The sequence below is a fragment of the Sinocyclocheilus anshuiensis genome, unplaced genomic scaffold, assembly GCF_001515605.1.
Source record: "Sinocyclocheilus anshuiensis isolate Anshui unplaced genomic scaffold, SAMN03320099.WGS_v1.1 scaffold2563, whole genome shotgun sequence".
Classification (NCBI taxonomy): domain Eukaryota; kingdom Metazoa; phylum Chordata; class Actinopteri; order Cypriniformes; family Cyprinidae; genus Sinocyclocheilus; species Sinocyclocheilus anshuiensis.
In genome coordinates this window covers 53,410-70,456 of record NW_015558705.1, presented here as the reverse complement: position 1 = coordinate 70,456, position 17,047 = coordinate 53,410, and the positions used below count along the sequence as shown (strand labels likewise).

The 17,047-nt window shown below is 36.8% G+C and overlaps 1 protein-coding gene and 1 long non-coding RNA gene across 2 annotated transcripts in view; one reads left to right on the top strand and one right to left on the bottom strand.

Moving 5' to 3' along the window:
• Nucleotides 1–929: 929 nt before the first annotated feature.
• LOC107681440 (uncharacterized) lies at nucleotides 930–10,893 on the bottom strand. Its single transcript, XR_001633251.1, has 3 exons — nucleotides 10,883–10,893; nucleotides 8,099–8,103; nucleotides 930–1,003 (listed from the first exon to the last, which is right to left on the bottom strand). It is a non-coding gene; the product is annotated as an uncharacterized LOC107681440 (long non-coding RNA).
• The window catches only part of LOC107681439 (thyrotropin receptor-like), a 28,527-nt gene continuing 18,299 nt past the window's right edge, over nucleotides 6,820–17,047 (top strand). The window contains exons 1-2 of the mRNA XM_016477744.1: nucleotides 6,820–6,882; nucleotides 14,578–14,652. Coding sequence (XP_016333230.1) covers nucleotides 6,833–6,882; nucleotides 14,578–14,652 — 125 coding nt within the window. The 5' untranslated portion in view covers nucleotides 6,820–6,832. The remainder of the gene's footprint in view (nucleotides 6,883–14,577; nucleotides 14,653–17,047) is intronic.

The window sequence follows — 17,047 nt, the reverse complement described above, 5'->3', positions numbered from 1 at the left end:
TTATCATGTGGATGAAAAAAACGCCAAACATCAGTAACCTGTAACTTATCACAAAGCAACTCAAAAACTTTAGATGTACCGTTCTTTGGAGGGAATCTATCTAAGGACTCATTGGGGGCTTAATTGAAGTCACCTCCAATCAATAAATAACCACCTGTGTATTTTCTTTTTAGGTCTAGTAATATCAGGCTAAGTTTTTATCTCTGGTAGGTCTTTTTTTATTGAATGTTATCCGTTTTGAAGAGTGTTAACGTTTAATTTGTTGGTTATTTGTATGATTAGATTTGTGAGGTATTTAAATTAGTGCTGGCTTATGCGTCGCTGGTCAAAAGCCAGTGATTTACGATCGTGTAAACGGTATGAGATGTTAATGGTGTGTAATCATGTAATTGCTCTTTTAGTGATTTTTAGATGTCTTAAACTCTCATGTTGGTTATCTTGGGCTGGAGGAGTATCAGACGCTGAACGAGCAGCATAGCATACTGCACGGGAGCATTGACGATCTATGGAAGTATACTGTGACGATTGTAGCCCTTTAATGGTGTGTGACCAGCTAAAGTCTCAAAGAGTTGTTTTGGTCCAGCTCAATTGATCACTGTTTTCCCTGCCTTGAAATTGTATTTTCTTTGTTTCTGTGACTTGTTGTTGTTTCCTTTTACTTTTTGGCCCATGACTATTGGTTATGGATCTGTGCTACTATTGGAAACCTGTGTAGCTGTAATCATCCAGGTGTTCTGGGATTTTTGGTTTCACTGTGCAAATGGAACCATAAACCTTGTGTTAATCTTAATTGGTAAATTACATTTGTTTGTAAAAATGTTTAACTATTTTACATTGGAAACATGAAAAAAAGAAAGAAATTTCAGCAACATGTTTTTGCAGCAGTCATCTATTTCGTTTCTCAAATTAGATAAATAGGATTCCTCCTCTGTATTAAGAGTTTCGTTAGATAACAACTTGTCAAGCTCATTGAGAATATCATGACATCTTTTAGAATTTGCCACTTTAAGTTCTTTACCTCGACGCATAGCTAATTGTCTAACTTTGAATTTAAAAAATTCCCATCTTTGGATATAACTCATAGATTCATCTTCCAAAATAGAAACAGTTTTTTTAACAGAATCTACAAAATTTGCATCCGAAAGTAACTTCTTATTAAATTTCCAGTAACCGCGAATTCTTTTACAACTATCTGTATTTCCAATTAAAGAGATTGAGATAAATCTATGATCAGATAAAGGTGAATAACCTATCAAAGTGTCTGAGACAAACTGAACTGCATTAGTAAGTCAATTCGTGACTTACGTGTAAGAGCATTATTTGTCCACGTATATTCCTTATCATGTGGATGAAAAAAACGCCAAACACCAGTAACCTGTAACTTATCACAAAGCAACTCAAAAACTTTAGATGTACTGTTCTTTGGAGGGAATCTATCTAAGGACTCATTGGGGGCTTCATTGAAGTCACCTCCAATCAATAAATACCTGTGTATTTTCTTTTTAGGTCTAGTAATATCAGGCTAAGTTACTCATTGTAACTATATAGGGAGGAAGTATATTCACTATCATTCACATGTGTGCTGTGGTTTTTTTGTATTTCATGCTTTGAGGTGCTATGTATGAGAATTTACGTTAGTTTTTTTTGGGTTTATTGTATTAATCAATTATTTTGGTGTTAATTTCATTTTTATTTTCTTTGAGAGTGATATTATCCTCTGCCGTTATTTGTGTCTCCATCTTGCACGAGTAAACTTAGCCAGCTTGGAAGTGAAACTACTTGATTAATAAATCGAAACTGCGTCTATAGTAATTCTGTCTTAACCCACTGCGATTTCCAAAACATTATGTCATTATCACAAGAATGTGTTTCTTGGAATAAAATCATTTGAGCCTCCCTGTGTTTAATGAAAAGAAAAAGTGCCTTCCTTTTATCCAAATCCCTTAAACCTCTGACATTAAGAGAGATAAAATCTAATTTTCCAAAATTAAAGACTGTCATCCAAGAAAGAAGACAACAAAACCTAAAAAACGATAGAACAATTAACAAGACCTCCTAAATTAGACTAAGCTACTCGTTACAATGAAAACAGATAGACCCATCGGGATCTTACACATGCAACAAGATGTCAACAAATATTATAAATCTGCATTGTAAAGTTGTTAAGGACAATGAATGGTCCAAAGAAAGCATCAGACATAAAATGTCCGTGTGTGTCCTTTTTCACTCGGTGTTTACTAAACATCAATATTAACTTTTTTACCTTCGATATAAGAAAAGGCACCAACGAATGATGCTCTCTTGCCTTCTTCTCTGGCTTTCTTGACCAAAGGCCAGGCCTTGGCCCTCGCCACTCTTTCGTCAGGTGACAGGTCTTTTAAACGGAGATGGGCTTCCTCCAGGAATTTCGAACCTCTTGTCCTCCAAACGTCCGCCAGCGAACGTTACAAAGAGGACCAAATGCGGACGTAAGTGGACGTCCTCAAAACGTCCGCCAGCAAACGTTACACAGCGGACCAAATCCGGACGTCCTCCGAACGTCCGCCCCCGAACGTTACAAAGCGGACGTACTGCGGACCTAAACGGATGTTCGAAACGTCCGGGTGACGTCCCGTTTGCTGGGATCTTCGTCGATAGCTATTCGCCTCCAGCAGCTGAAGTTTGAGTTGTTTGTTTTCTTCTCTCAAGTCTAACGTCTTCTTTTCCAGCGCTGAAATTCTCTCGCTATGATCGGTGGTATCTTTAAGGAGTTTTACCACTGATTCATTCAGAAAGGTAATGGCCTGATCAGTGTTTCTCACCGTTGTCTCCATAGATGTAAACTTTTCAAAAATTATTTCACATTTTGCGGAAAGAGATTTAATGGCAGCCATAACCTTGTTGATGTCACAATCAGGAGATGTAACATTAGTCTTTCCTCTTTTTGGCGCTGGGCTTTTAGCTGGGGTGTACTGTAGTGGAGATGCCAGAGATTTCGCTGGATCGACAGTGTCAGCTGAGTCACTGGTTAAATCTGTCAGCAGCATTGCATCATCAGGATACGGGGCGAATAGTTGGAATGGCAAGATATTTTCATTTATCTCCATGCTCGCCTCGGAGTGATGTTTCGCTTTGCGTTTGCCCATATGACAGAGTTTTCAGACAAAGTTAATATTAGTCCTTATTGCATGCAAATCTCGATGATGTCTGAGGATTAAGAGTGCAGCACGTCTGCTCGGAACAGCGCCATCTAATTCGTTATGGAGATAAGTGTGTGTATTAGCACAGTTTGTTGTTTTTTGGGGGGCGTCTGGCAGAGCGTTAGGACCCAGAAGCGGTGAAGCATGATGTATGGTGACAAGCAGATATTCTTAACCACTCCTGTCCAACCGTGAATCTGCTATGAGCAAGAGGTGGAATGGAGGTGCACCACAATAAAACACTGCCCTTTATTTAATATTCCATTTCACTTGGAAATACATCACAACACTGAAGTCAGTTGCAACTTCTGGTTCACGGATAATATGGTAAGTGTTGTAATGATGTGTGATCTGACATGATCAAGTAGTTGATTAGTGTATTAAAACTCAAAATTCCAGGCATTCTAAATTGTAGATGGCAAAAAATGCTTCTATATGCTTTTTATATTTATATAATTTAATATAGTTAATTTGTATCACACATTTTAGACATAATATTGCTTGTTTTTGCTCAATTTTGCCAATGAAAATAGTTCAAAACAAAGATTTGCGTCTCTGAGCAATGTACAGTGTTTACTTATTGAATGAATCAGCTTTTTGAACGAATCAGTTGAATAAATGATTCAGTGATTCATTAACAGTCAAATGCTTTGTATCTGAATGAATCAGTCATTTGAATGAATCAGTTGAATTTCAATGACTCACTCATTAACAGTCACTTGCTGTCACCTACTGGCGGTTTTAATTTCACATTTCGACTATTTTTTTTCATGTTTTAAATTATTTCAAATATCAGTATTCAATGTTTTATGTTAAAAACAAAACATTAGGCCTATTTATGCATCTGTAACTGCAGTTTAAATGCATCCATGTCCCCTTTGAGATACACAAATGGTGTAAATATATCTAAATGCTATTTCAGATGCAGATTCCAGAAATGTTTTCTTATGTTGGAATGAAAGACACTAAGTACTGGATGAAGTGCTTTTTATTCTTAACCAAAAATACAAAATGGAAGAAAGAGTTAAAACTGAACACAATCTTGCTACTCAAGCTGTGTATGAACATTTTTTATATATATTATATAAATTTATATATATTTGCTTCTTTTCCATTTTGCATTTACTTGTACTTTTACTTTCAATACTTGAGTACGTTTAAGATTTTAAAAATACTTTTCGTACTTAAGTACAATAAATATCACATACTTTAAGACTTTTACTCAAGTAATATTCTAAACGGTGACTTCAACTTCTACCAAAGTCATTTTCTGGTAAGATATCTGTACTTTTACTTGAGTATGGCTTTCAGGTACTTTATACACCACTGATTTCATTCTCAAAACACTGAGTTTTATTTTAAGTGAACAAATGTACAGATGTTTTCACACCTGGTCATTGGGTGTAGATAATCAGTAATGGCATTTAAATAGCAGTGTTTCCCAAATTAAACAAGAGCTGTTCATTTTGAATGATGTAGAGCAGTGGTTCTCAGCTCCAGTCCTCGGGACCCACTGCTCGGCACATTTTGCACCTGATTCAGATCATCAGCTCGTTAGGAGAGAGACTAATGAACTGAACTGAGTGTGTCAGATAAGAGACACATACAAAATGTGCAGAGCAGTGGGTCCCAAGGACTGGAGCTGAGAACCACTGTAGAGTACTTTGTTTAGTGTTTTGCGAAATGTTTGTTTTACAATTGCAAACTGAGTGTAAAACAGATAATGTGCTTGCAGTTTTGCAGATTTAGTCTGAAGATTCAGTATAGGAGTGAATGGTTTCACTGAGTGTGCCTCTAGTTCAACTTGTAGCGTGTAAGCAATTAAAAAAAAAATTAACTATTGATTACCTTATTTTCTGAGGGATGCCTCCCTTTTATAAAGCCAGGCTGATCGGGATGTATCAGGGTTGAAATCACAGATTCTACTGTAAAAAGAAATATTCACATGTTTCTTAGTTTTTTTTTGTTTGATCTGTTATGTACATTAGGCTTTGGCACAGCATATTGTTAAATTAATGATTATTGCATTATTTTAGTGTCATGTGTTACCATGATGGTGTTTCGATATATTAGTATTTATTTTCTCGGCTTGTGAAAAAGCTACTACTTCATCATGTGGCTTTCTTATCACCACCTGTTTTGGTTGTCAGTGTATTATGAAGGTATTCGATATTAATTACTTCAATAGGCTGGTATATTAACATGTTATTAGTTAATGTCTTTTTAATGTAAAATTAAGTAACACCTTAAATGTTGTTAACATTTATTACAGTAAATTTCTTGTAACCACAGCGGAGTTTTTTTTTGGTTTTTTTTGAGCACTGAGTGTAATCCAAATTGGATGGGATGAGGCAGTATTCTGAGGTATGGTTCCTGTTTCATAAATTTCACAAAGAAATTTGAACAATAAAGACAAAAGCAATGTCCAAAATTGTCTGTAGAATTGCCTGGAAGACCAAGTGATTTTGTTATTTGGTATCTGATTAAGTGCATTGATAATTTTCTGCATGGATAAAGATTTTTCTAATTGTTCTGATTGGATTTCCAATACTTAAGGAGACACTCATCAAAAAAAGATTTTGCTTCTTCCAATAATGCATTCTGGTTTGTAGTATAGTTTTTAATATGACCTAAATAAATAGTTTATTTCAGATGGATTCTGACTTATGTTGCCTGATTTATCCGGATTAGATGTAAAGATTTTGTTTTTTTAATTGTTTTTTGTTTGTTTGTTTTTTTCAGTTTTTGCTGTTGAGTTGGATTGCCAAGTACTGTGTTTGCCTTTTTTTCTCCAAATTTGATTTGCTGTTGTCTGAGTTTGTGCGGTATTAGCTCAGTTTTTTTGGTTTATTAAATTATTCAATTTTTCTTTAGTTCTGTTGAGTTTATTAATGACTGAATCTGTAGGAACCTGAGAGTCCATATGGTCCAGTGTCTTCACCTTTTCCTAAGAATTAACTGCTGACTGCTTTTTTCTTTTTACATGAACAAAATAAGATGATTTTTTTCCCTTACAGATTTTGCCATTTGCCAGTGATGCAGATATTCCTTTGGTGATAATACACTAACAATGAAAGTGCATTCCTAAAATGTTTTAGAAAATCTATGTCATTGAGCAATGAATTATTAAATTGGCATCTAGATGGTGGATGGTGCGCTGCAAGAAAAGTAATGCTGTGGGGGCATGGTCAAAAATTGTATAATTGGCCGAAAAACTGGGTTAATGATTTGATGTTATACAAGTGTATGTCAGAAAAAAAATCTATTCCAGAATTAGATTTGTGATGTGGGGAATAGTATGAATAGCCCTTACTGTTAGGATTCTTAATTCTCAAGATATCTGTCAGTCCATAATCTATCTGACACACTGTAAAATTCTTAATACATGACAATGAATGGTTTACAAGTAGAACTTGTTGAATAGTCCTTTTTTGGGTTGTTACTTAATAAAGTGGGCTAATATGTGAAAAATAAGCAATGAGTAGGTATCTAAATTTTGTGATATTTAACATTGTATTGTCAAGGATGTTCTTTTAAATTCCATGTGCAACATTGTTTAATATGTAAATGTAAATAAGTTGTAATTATCATACAAATTTATATGTATTTGTGATGATCTTTTCAATTGTAGAAGTCTCTATGAGTCAAGCCTGATGACAGTTCCCCAAGATGCCTTTGCAAATATGGCCAATATCTCAAGAATGTAAGTACTTTTTTAGAGACCAGAGCCAGTTGTCAGAGACCACATACATTTATATATAGCTATAGCCTATATGTATGTATGTATATACACACTGATATCTTGCTAAGTGAATAAAACTTAGGGTGCTTTCACACCTGGCCCGTTGTTTCGGAAGCTGGCGCGTTTCCCCCCTTAACTGCGTCCCAATGTGCATATCCACTCTATCTGCCCTAAATAGTATTGAAAATTACTAATATCACAGAATTTAGGATGGATAGTATGCACATTGGGACGCAGGTGATGTCTATGGGTGAGCACGTCTTCGCCATTCAAAATCAAAGCGCGCCTTTTCATTTTATAATGCCGTCTTATTGCTCTTCTTCCTAGTAGCTGCATTTTAAAAATGTTTTCATGACAAATCCTGGACTCCTGCTCAAAATGGTAAATGAATATAATGACAGCTGCAGAAACAACAACAACAATAAGCCCCCGAAGCTGTTGTCGTTCCATCCTGACGGATGACAGCTATGAGCGGAATTCTGGAAAATAAACTGGAACTTTGACCAATGAGAGGACAGTTTAATCGCACGTGACTTGTATTAACAATTTTGGTCCGTTTAGAAACTTTGCTGTGTGAAAGCGAACCGCACCAACAATAAAAAACAACACTGTAGTAATTTTAATCCCTGTTTCTGAACAAAGCAAAAAGGGTCGTAAAACCCTCCAGCAATTGCAACCTCCCACTTGGAATTTCAGCCTTTCTCATTGGACAAGCCATCTTGAGAGGAGGGAATCTTCTCCGACCTTAAAGGCCTCACACCCGGCACTGGGGCTTGTGTGGTGACTGGCAAGCAGTCAGAGCTGGTCTTGTGTGGCTCGTCAGGGAGGCAGATCACCAAAAGCACGCTTTCTGGTACTTTGCGGTCCTGGCTGGAGGTGAGGTGTGTTGCGGGATGTTGGCTGGTTCTGGTGCTCCCACCCCCTTGCTGCTGCTGGGGGTTCTGGGATGCTGGCAGGTGATGTCTTGAGCAGTGGGCTCTCAACCCCCTTTCGAACTGGGAATCCTTGACTAGGAGGTATTAATCTGCTGTTTAGGGGAAATTCTGTGGTGTGCATTTCCCTTTCAGAGTAACAAAACAGAACAAAATGAAAAACAAACAAACCAACAAATCAAAACACAGAGAGAGATAGAGGAGAGAGCAGGTTTAAGCCTTTTACTGCTGTTAGGGGTTATGACAGGGCCTACCGAGTAGAGGGCGCTGCTGGGTCATAACATCTAGTGTGGCAGCCTTGCTTGGATAGCCTTGCTTGAATACTGAATTCCCTCAGTATTCAGGGAATACTGACCCTGGATGGGTCAGTATTCTATGGCTAGGCTTAGTGATGGATTGAGGTGATTCAGTCTGGATCCCGTGGCAGCTCACTGTGATCCGCCGTGGAGGCAACTGTCACTTCACCAACTAATCACTAGGGGGAGTGTTACCTATAGGTGAACAAAAATGGCTAGAATACAGAAATTAACTTTAAATTTGAATTCAAACACCGTTTAAACTAAATTTAAATAAGTTAGTGGTAAAGTGAGAGAGAAGAGGGGGGAGAGAAACCTGATTAAAAAAAAATTAAAAAAAAAATTAAAAAGGGAACAAAACAAACAAACAAAAAATTATAAAAGTAATAAAAGATAATAAAGTAAAACAAAAATACTGAATATGAAAAACTAATACAAAAACAAGAAATAAAAATAAATGAATAAATAAAATAAAATAAAAAATGGCAGGTAACTAGAATGGCTAGAATGATAATGACTAACGAAGCAGAAGGGAAATTAAAATAAAACAAATTGGAGTACAAAGTCGACCTAGCAGAGAATGCCCACAAGGGGGAGTGGGTGCGCCCACACAAGGTGAAATCAGGAGGGTAGAAGAGGAGTTTAAGACATGTTAGATACTTAAACAGCCTGCCCTCTAGCGTTAGTTTAAGGTGCTGTGCCTTAACTCCAATCGTGCTTAAAACTGATAGCGTTTAGTGTGAGACTACTCTCATTCTAACGGAATTTACTGTAGCTATCACAAGAACACTGAGACTCAAATCCCAACAGATTCTTACAGTTTGTGCAACTTAACTGCTTAATGGTGTGTAGCAGGATTTCTTCGCTGCCAGTACACATATGAACACTATGAACAACAGGGTTTCTTCGCTGTTGTTATGCAAATTTCACTTGATCAAGGTTTTAAAAGATCCCATTTACATTTCAATCAGTCTACTGGCTGATTGTTCTTATGATCAAATCTGCATTAGGCAACGCATTGGATAGCTACTCTAACGGTTAAACCTAAGGGAGTGAGATCATCTAGTTGAATGAAATTGGAATACGCAATGACTTCAATCTAGCGATACTATAAAATAAGGCCTTTAAAAGATGATAAAAGGAGCATCGATCAAATCAATCTTTATCGCAATGCAGGAAGATTTCTTCGTTCCAACGTTCACGTTGCGACTTGTCTCACTCTAAGCGCGCATAATATAAAAACACAAATAAATTGATACTGTGTGCTCACAAACCAAGTTTGAATGCGCCCGTGTTTCTCCACCAAAATCTGTAGTAAATCAGCTCAAACCTTAAAGGGGCTCAAGCTTAAACACGCATCTAAATAATTGTAAACGGTTACTTGCATTGGCTTCGATTGCTGAACAAGAGTCCTGATGCGGTAGATAACGGAGGTCTTTGATGAGTTCGTTAGGAGTGAGCTGGAAGTTTACTTCTGGGTCTTCTGAAGATAAGAAAAGTCCACAGCGAATTGAAGTTACTTGAAGATAAAAACTGCCGGAAAATCAAAACTCGAGGAAAATCTTGAGAGTCTTGGAAAAGTGTCGTCTCAAAAGAAGAGGGTTTCTGAGCCAAGATCATTTTGGAGGTCAAGTAAATATCTACAGCGGATCTAAATATTTATAATTAATTATAACTAGTTATGATTAATTATTCATATTTCCCCATGAGCTGATTCGCTACACAATTGATCTACAGGTGTGAAACACCCTTAAAGTGGTTGCAGAATTAATCAAACCTGATGGTACCTTAGGGTGTATTCACACCAGGAAAGTCCGCTAGTTCACTTGCTTTGGTCCGGACCAAATACAATGTTTTTTGTTTTTTTTCTTTGGAGTGGTTCACTTTCACACTGCCCTTTTTGCAAGTGAACCAGAAATTGCAAACAAAACCACACCTGTGCTAAGGTCATCCATTCATTGGACAGAAATTGTGAAGCAGGGTAAAAGCAGCAAGTGCAAAAACAGGCTAATCATGGAGATCTTTCGTAGTGCAATTGTTATTCTTTTACTGATTTGGTGTTATCAACTACTAACGCAATATGAAGAAACTTATGAGCATCATATGAGACAATGTCATACGATGTTGTAATTACAACTTGTCGAAAATAAAATCTATAGATATAAAATACTTAAAGCATATCACAATGTTAGTTTAAACATTAGGCGCATAGCCAATTGCTTGTGCCGAGAGTAGAAGCTGAAGCGCGCTTCAGGACATCAGTGGAAATTGCTTCAGGACATCAGTGGTCATTTTTGCTCATAAAAGTAAGAATAATACATCGTTCGGAAATGTAAAGGGTCTACTTTTATTTGTGTGAACTCACAATATCAACAAAACATTGTACTTTTGTAAAATAAAGAAAACAAATAGGATGCGCATTCTGCTGTCTCGGTCTTGAGCAGGAGTGCTTCACAAATTTGAACTGAAACTCAGCGAATATTTTCCTCACAGACATGATGAATAGATCTATAGAAAGCTTTAAATGACTAAAAACCAGACGAAGCCAGCAGTTTAATTCTAGGTTGCAACAAAACACTAGTTTATTAATAAATAATTCAAATATTTCCTTACTATTTCCCCCTGACACATTCATGGTAACTTTTGCTGGGGCTTTGCGGCAAGCTTCAGCCTATTTAGCACGCTCACGTCACGTTGCTGTGTGCCATGGTCACGAAAACTCAGCATTTGCACGCATTTTTAAGCATTGCGGTTTAAAAACAAGTGATTAAGCCACTGAAATGCAAACAACAGCACTATATGCGCGAGCTGTCTGTTTTTGAGTGTGAATTCTGCAATTGGGTCGGATCATGTTCACACCTTAAACAAACCGTACCAGAGTTTGTTTGGAAGCGGACTGAGACCACCTCTTCAGCTGGGTCTCGGTACGGTTGTTTAGTCCACACCCGAGTGCGATTGCTGTATTCACACTTGCCAAAAAGATCCGCACCAAGAGGGGAAACGAACTTGAGTTTGATTCAATCAAAGCAAACAAGACAGGTGTGAATACCTGCAAAGTGGCAATGATAAATATTATACATATCTAAAGCAAGATTACTGTGTTAGCTAAATAACATTTTCTTATAAAAAAATCCTGATAATGCTAGAGATGTGGCTTAATGAGCAGTGTATGTGCTCTGACGTGTGTGGGGTGATGCAAGAAACCAAACAGGTGTCTTCTAAATAGAAATCAAGGGTTTACGAGTGACTCCTATATTCTGTAAATATAGGAACAGGACAATAATTTAGAGGATTGCCATTCTGAAAATGCTGGAGTGTATAAGTGGTCACTGAGAGTGAGCATTAAGATGAGATACAAAAAATAATTGTTGGCAGTGTGTGTGTGTTTTTTTTATGACAATTTTTGCTTATTACTTTTACCTTCAGCCAGTAAGTCATTGTCTGAACAGGTATCAGCAGCTAGTCCTAGGATGTGTTTAGTTTAGGAAGTTTGGGAAGATAAGTAGCAATATAATGTTGGAAATTACCTGGATTAAATTTGTTTTACAACAATGAAAAGTAAACCAAAAAATTTCTCAGAAAGTGATATGATCACACTTCTTTATCTCTACTGTGCATGTGCTAAGTCTGTCGACACCCTAAATGTTTCTGTTTAAAGAAATGTAGTGTGCTACAGTTGCTTTTGTTCTCCCCTATACCTGAATACATTGTGAAATTACAAGACTGAAAATCAGGATCAGAATCAGAAATAGCTTTAGTGCCAAGTGTGTTTACACACACAAGGAATTCGTCTTGGTGTTATGAGCTTCCAGTACAGAAAGTACAAACATAGTGCAGACATATAATTAAGGTAATAAAAACACTAATAATAAAGAGAATAGACAATAAATAATCAATTACAATAGTAACTAGATTGAAAGGTTTGTAGACAAACTTTAAGTTGGCTTGAAGAAGCCTAGCTAGAAAGTTTGAAAAAGTTTTAAAAGCTTGCAGTCTGAAAGTTTTCAGTTTGAAGTAGTTTGAAAGTTAAAATTGTTTTAAAGATTAAAGTTTGAATGTTTTTAAGGCAATACAGTCTATCAGAAAAACAGATAGATATAAAACATATTGCTAGGGTACCTGGGGTGGTTGCTAGGCTGTTTCTAGGATGAATAGCATGTTGGTGGCATGATTAGCCTGTTTCTAGCATGATTAGCATGTTGCTAGCACAATTAGCATGTTACTAGAATGTTGCTAGCATGATTAGCATGTTACTAGCATGATTAGCACATTACTAGCATGTTTCTAGCATGATTAGCATGTTACTAGCGTGTTGTTAGCATAATTAGCAAGTTACTAACATGTTGCTAGCATGATTAACATGTTACTAGCATGGTGTTAACATTTTGTTGGCATGATTAGCAAGTTACTAACAAGTTTCTAGCATGATTAGCATGTTACTAGCATGTTGTTAACATTGATTAGCAAGTTACTAACATGTTAACATGATTTGCAAGTTACTTGCATGTTGCTAACATTATTCTAGCATGATTACCATGTTACTAACATGATTCGAGCATGATTAGCATGTTGCTAGCATGTTTCTAGCATGTTTAACAAGTTGCTAGCATGTTTCTAGCATGATTAGCAAGTTACTAGCATGTTGTTAGAATAGCAAGTTACTAGCATGTTGTTAGCATGATTAGCAAGTTAATAGCATGTTTCTAGCATGATTAGCATGTTACTAGCATGCTTCTAGCGTGATTAGCATGTTACTAACATGATGCTATCATGTTTCTAACATGTTTAACAAGTTGCTAGCATTTTGTTAGCATGTTTAACAAGTTGCTAGCATGTTTATAGCATGACTAGCATGTTACTATCATGGTGTTATCATTTTGTTAACATGATTAGTAAGTTTGCTAGCATGATTCTAGCATGATTAGCACGTTACTAGCATGATTCTAGCATGAATAGCCTGTTACTATTATGTTTAGCAATTTGCTAGCATTGGTGTTAACATTTTTTTATTAACATGATTCTAGCATGATTAGCATGTTTAGCAAAGTTTCAAGCATTTAGTTAACATGTTTAGCAAGTTGCTAGTATGTTTCTAGCATTACTAGCATGCTACTAGCATGGTGTTAACATTTTGTTAGCATGATTAGCACGTTTACTAGCATGTTGCTAGCATGATTCTAGCATTATTAACATGTTACTAGCATGAATTTAGCATGATTAGCATGTTACTAACATGATGTTAACATGTTTCTAGCATGTTGCTAACATGTTTCTAACATGATTACCGAGTTACTAGCATTTTGTTAGCATGTTTCTAGCATGAGTATCAAGTTACTAGCATGTTGTTAGCATTATTAGCAAGTTACTAGCATTTTGTTAGCATTTTCCTAGCATGATTAGCAAGTTACTAGCATGTTGTTAACATGATTGGCAAGCTACTAGCATGTTGCTAGCATGATTCTAGCATGTTTAACAAGTTGCTAGCATGTTTATAGCATGATTAGCACGTTACTAGCATGGTGTTAGCCTTTTTTTAACATGATTAGCAAGTTACTAGCACATTTCTAGTATGATTAACATGTTAATAGCATGTTGTTAGCATGATTAACAAGTTACTAGCATTTTGTTAGCATGTTTCTAGCATTATTAGCAAGTTACTAGCATGTTGTTAGCATGTTTCTATGCTAATCCAGCTAAAACCAGTTTAAAAAAAACAAAAAAAACAGCTAAGACTAGCCTGGCCTGCTAAACAAAACCACTTTAAAGCCAGCTTGGGAGACCAGCCAAAGCAGTCAGTCAGCTTAGGCTGGTTTTAGCTGTTTTTTCAGTAGTGAGTTGTTAAGCTTTGCTATAGCAATAGACAGGTTAAATACACCATACGTCTTATTGTATAAAAGTTTTCACCCCCTCAATAAAAGTCTATGGGATTTTAGGTGGCTTTGATAGTCTGGTTTACGAAAACCGTAAGCCAGATCAGGTAGAAAAGATATAGCAACCCGAGTCAGACCAGTCTGAAGGTCTGACCCGAGTTTGGTGGTTGTAGCTTTAAAAGTATAGGAGGAGATACATTTTAAAATTTGGTCTCAGAAGAAGAAGAAGAAGAAGCAGAAGAAGTTTAAATAGGATTTCAGTAAGTTGGCTTTTTCAAGCCAACTTAATAAAAATATATTAAGAAAATGAATATATGAAATATGAAAATATTTGAAAGAATGAAAAAGAAAATGTCTATAGACAGAATTGTGAATGTGCATATGTGCTATTTACAGATGAAGGTTTGATGGGTTATTTACAGATGTACAGTACTGAGGTGACATTTCATCATAAATACTGAAAGGAGTTTTTCTCTCTACTTCTGAGCAACTTGAAATAACGCTGTATTTTTTATAAAATTCAGGATTTTAACAGGATTTTCTCCATTCTTTCCTTAGCTATCTGACCGTGGATGTCTCTCTGAGCAGGTTAGAGAAGCATTCCTTCTACAACCTGAGAAAGCTTACTCATATGTAAGTTACAGCATCCAAAATCCATATATAAATTCCAGTTAACCACACAAAATAAAAAATAGAATATTAAATTAAATTAAAAGAACATTTTATTCATTTAAAGATTTTAAAGTTTAGTCTTGTTTAAAATTATGTAATCCTTTGAAATGAGCAGGCACCAGAAGTCACACAGAACAGAACAAAATTATATTATTTCAAGTAAATTAACCAACTGTATTTAATAACATGAAAACAATATCACTGATCATAAATACAATAGAGACAACTGATTGATTCTGTAAATTAAACAAATAAACAGATTAAATAATGATTTGTAAACATTTGTATGCCTGTATAGTTGTTCATAAGTAAATGATTTAAGTTTTAAATGTTGTCAATACATCATTGTACATTTTAGTGTCTATGCAAATGTAAGTAAACGTGCGTGTGGTAAAATCACATTTTACATAACATAATACAAATACTCAAGAGATCACATTTATGAAACAGCATTCTCTATTTAACAGACTCTCTAACTCTCTTTTTAACCCTGAGGCCAGAAATATATTTAAGTACATGAATTGTACTTTATTTATTCTATATTCTCCAAAAAGTGTAAACACAACAGAAGTGTTAAAGAAATTATATACTTCAATTTTAACGCACTGGGTAAAATTAAACAAAAACAAAAACAAAAACACAGGATCTGCAATAATGTATACACGTAACGAAGAAGAGAAAAAACAATAATTATTTACATTAAAGGTTTGGAACAAAACATCTCGGTTACGTACGTAATCCTTGTTCCCTGATGGAGGGAACGGAGACGTTATGTCGAGACTCGGCATAGGGGTTTACTTGAGGGCCCCAATCCGCTCTGACTTTAAGTGAAAATGCCAATGAAATTTTGCTAGTGGATTTTGCATGCCTGTGCCACTCCCCGTGTATACGGGTGTAAATAGGCGACAGGTGCATCCACTCATCAGGTTTTATGCTGAGGAGCCGAGAAAGTGTCCCTGGCAACCAGCGATGGTTTGAGGTTGAGGCATGGGGACATAACGTCTCCGTTCCCTCCATCAGGGAACGAGGTTTATGTACGTAACCGAGACGTTCCCTATCTGTCAGTCACTAAAAGTTATGTTGTGACTCGACATAGGGGGTCCATGGAAAGCACCACAACCTGAACCCCGTCACAACCCTGTGGCATTGCAAATGTTGACAAGCCGCCACGTATCAGACAAATTCTATGCAAAGGTCGTAACCTTCCCAACACCCCAGCACAAATTCGCTGACCTTGGCACCCGCAGGGACCAAAAAGGTGAGTACATTGCTGCTGTAGATAGCCATGCCGCTGTCAAGTCAAGTCACCTTTATTTATATAGTGCTTTTAACAATACAGATTGTGTCAAAGCAACTGAACAGCATTAATTAGGAAAATAGTGTCAATAATGCAAAATGACAATAATAAACACAAATTTTTCAGTTAAAGACAGTTCATCATTGAATTCAGTGATGTCAACATCCAGCTCAGTTTAAATAGTATCTTTGCAATCAAGTCAACGGTATCGCTGGAAATGAAGTGTCCCCAACTAAGCAAGCCAGAGGCGACAGCGGCAAGGAACCAAAACTCCATCGGTGACAGAATGGAGAAAAATTCTGTCCTGTTCCTACCATAGAAAATGCTGTTCCTACCATAGAAAATCTTTTCTTAAGAGAAGGGATTTCGACCCTCATGAAAGGTGCTTCATGCCTTTCCTGTTTGTTGTTTACAGCTTGGCAGTAATGATGGGGAAGCGAGCCTTCCGGAGAAGGGTGCTACAGAGGCCACATCCTACCCATAGGGAGGTATCATGTGGAGACACTGATATAGACTGACCCAGGCCTGGGGCAGTACTATATATGGAATGGAACTCTGAGGCAGGTCTTATCTGGGAGTATGGAGGAACGACTGCCAACAGAGACTGACAGAATGGTCTGTCAAAGGGAAGACACATCATATCAGACATATCACTGCTATGTTGATGACACTCAACTCTACCTCTCATTCCATCCTGATGATCCGACGATAGCTACTCGCATCTCAGCATGTCTAACAGACATTTCTTTTTGGATGATTATTGTCCTCATTTGTAAGTCGCTTTGGATAAAAGCGTCTGCTAAATGACTAAATGTAAATGTAAATGTAAAGACACGGGTTCACCGAGAGAGAAACCTATACGTGGAAGAATACACATATAGGATCGCCTGAAGGAAATCAAGCCATATGGACACCTAGCCCAGAATAGGGGCTGGCCGGAGACCCGGGCAAGCTAACAACGATACTGGGCCTGGCGTCAGACTGCTCCTCCCAGTCATACTGCCGGGGGTGCTGGAGGGTACTCAACCAGGGTTGATACTCAAAAGGGTTTTGATACTC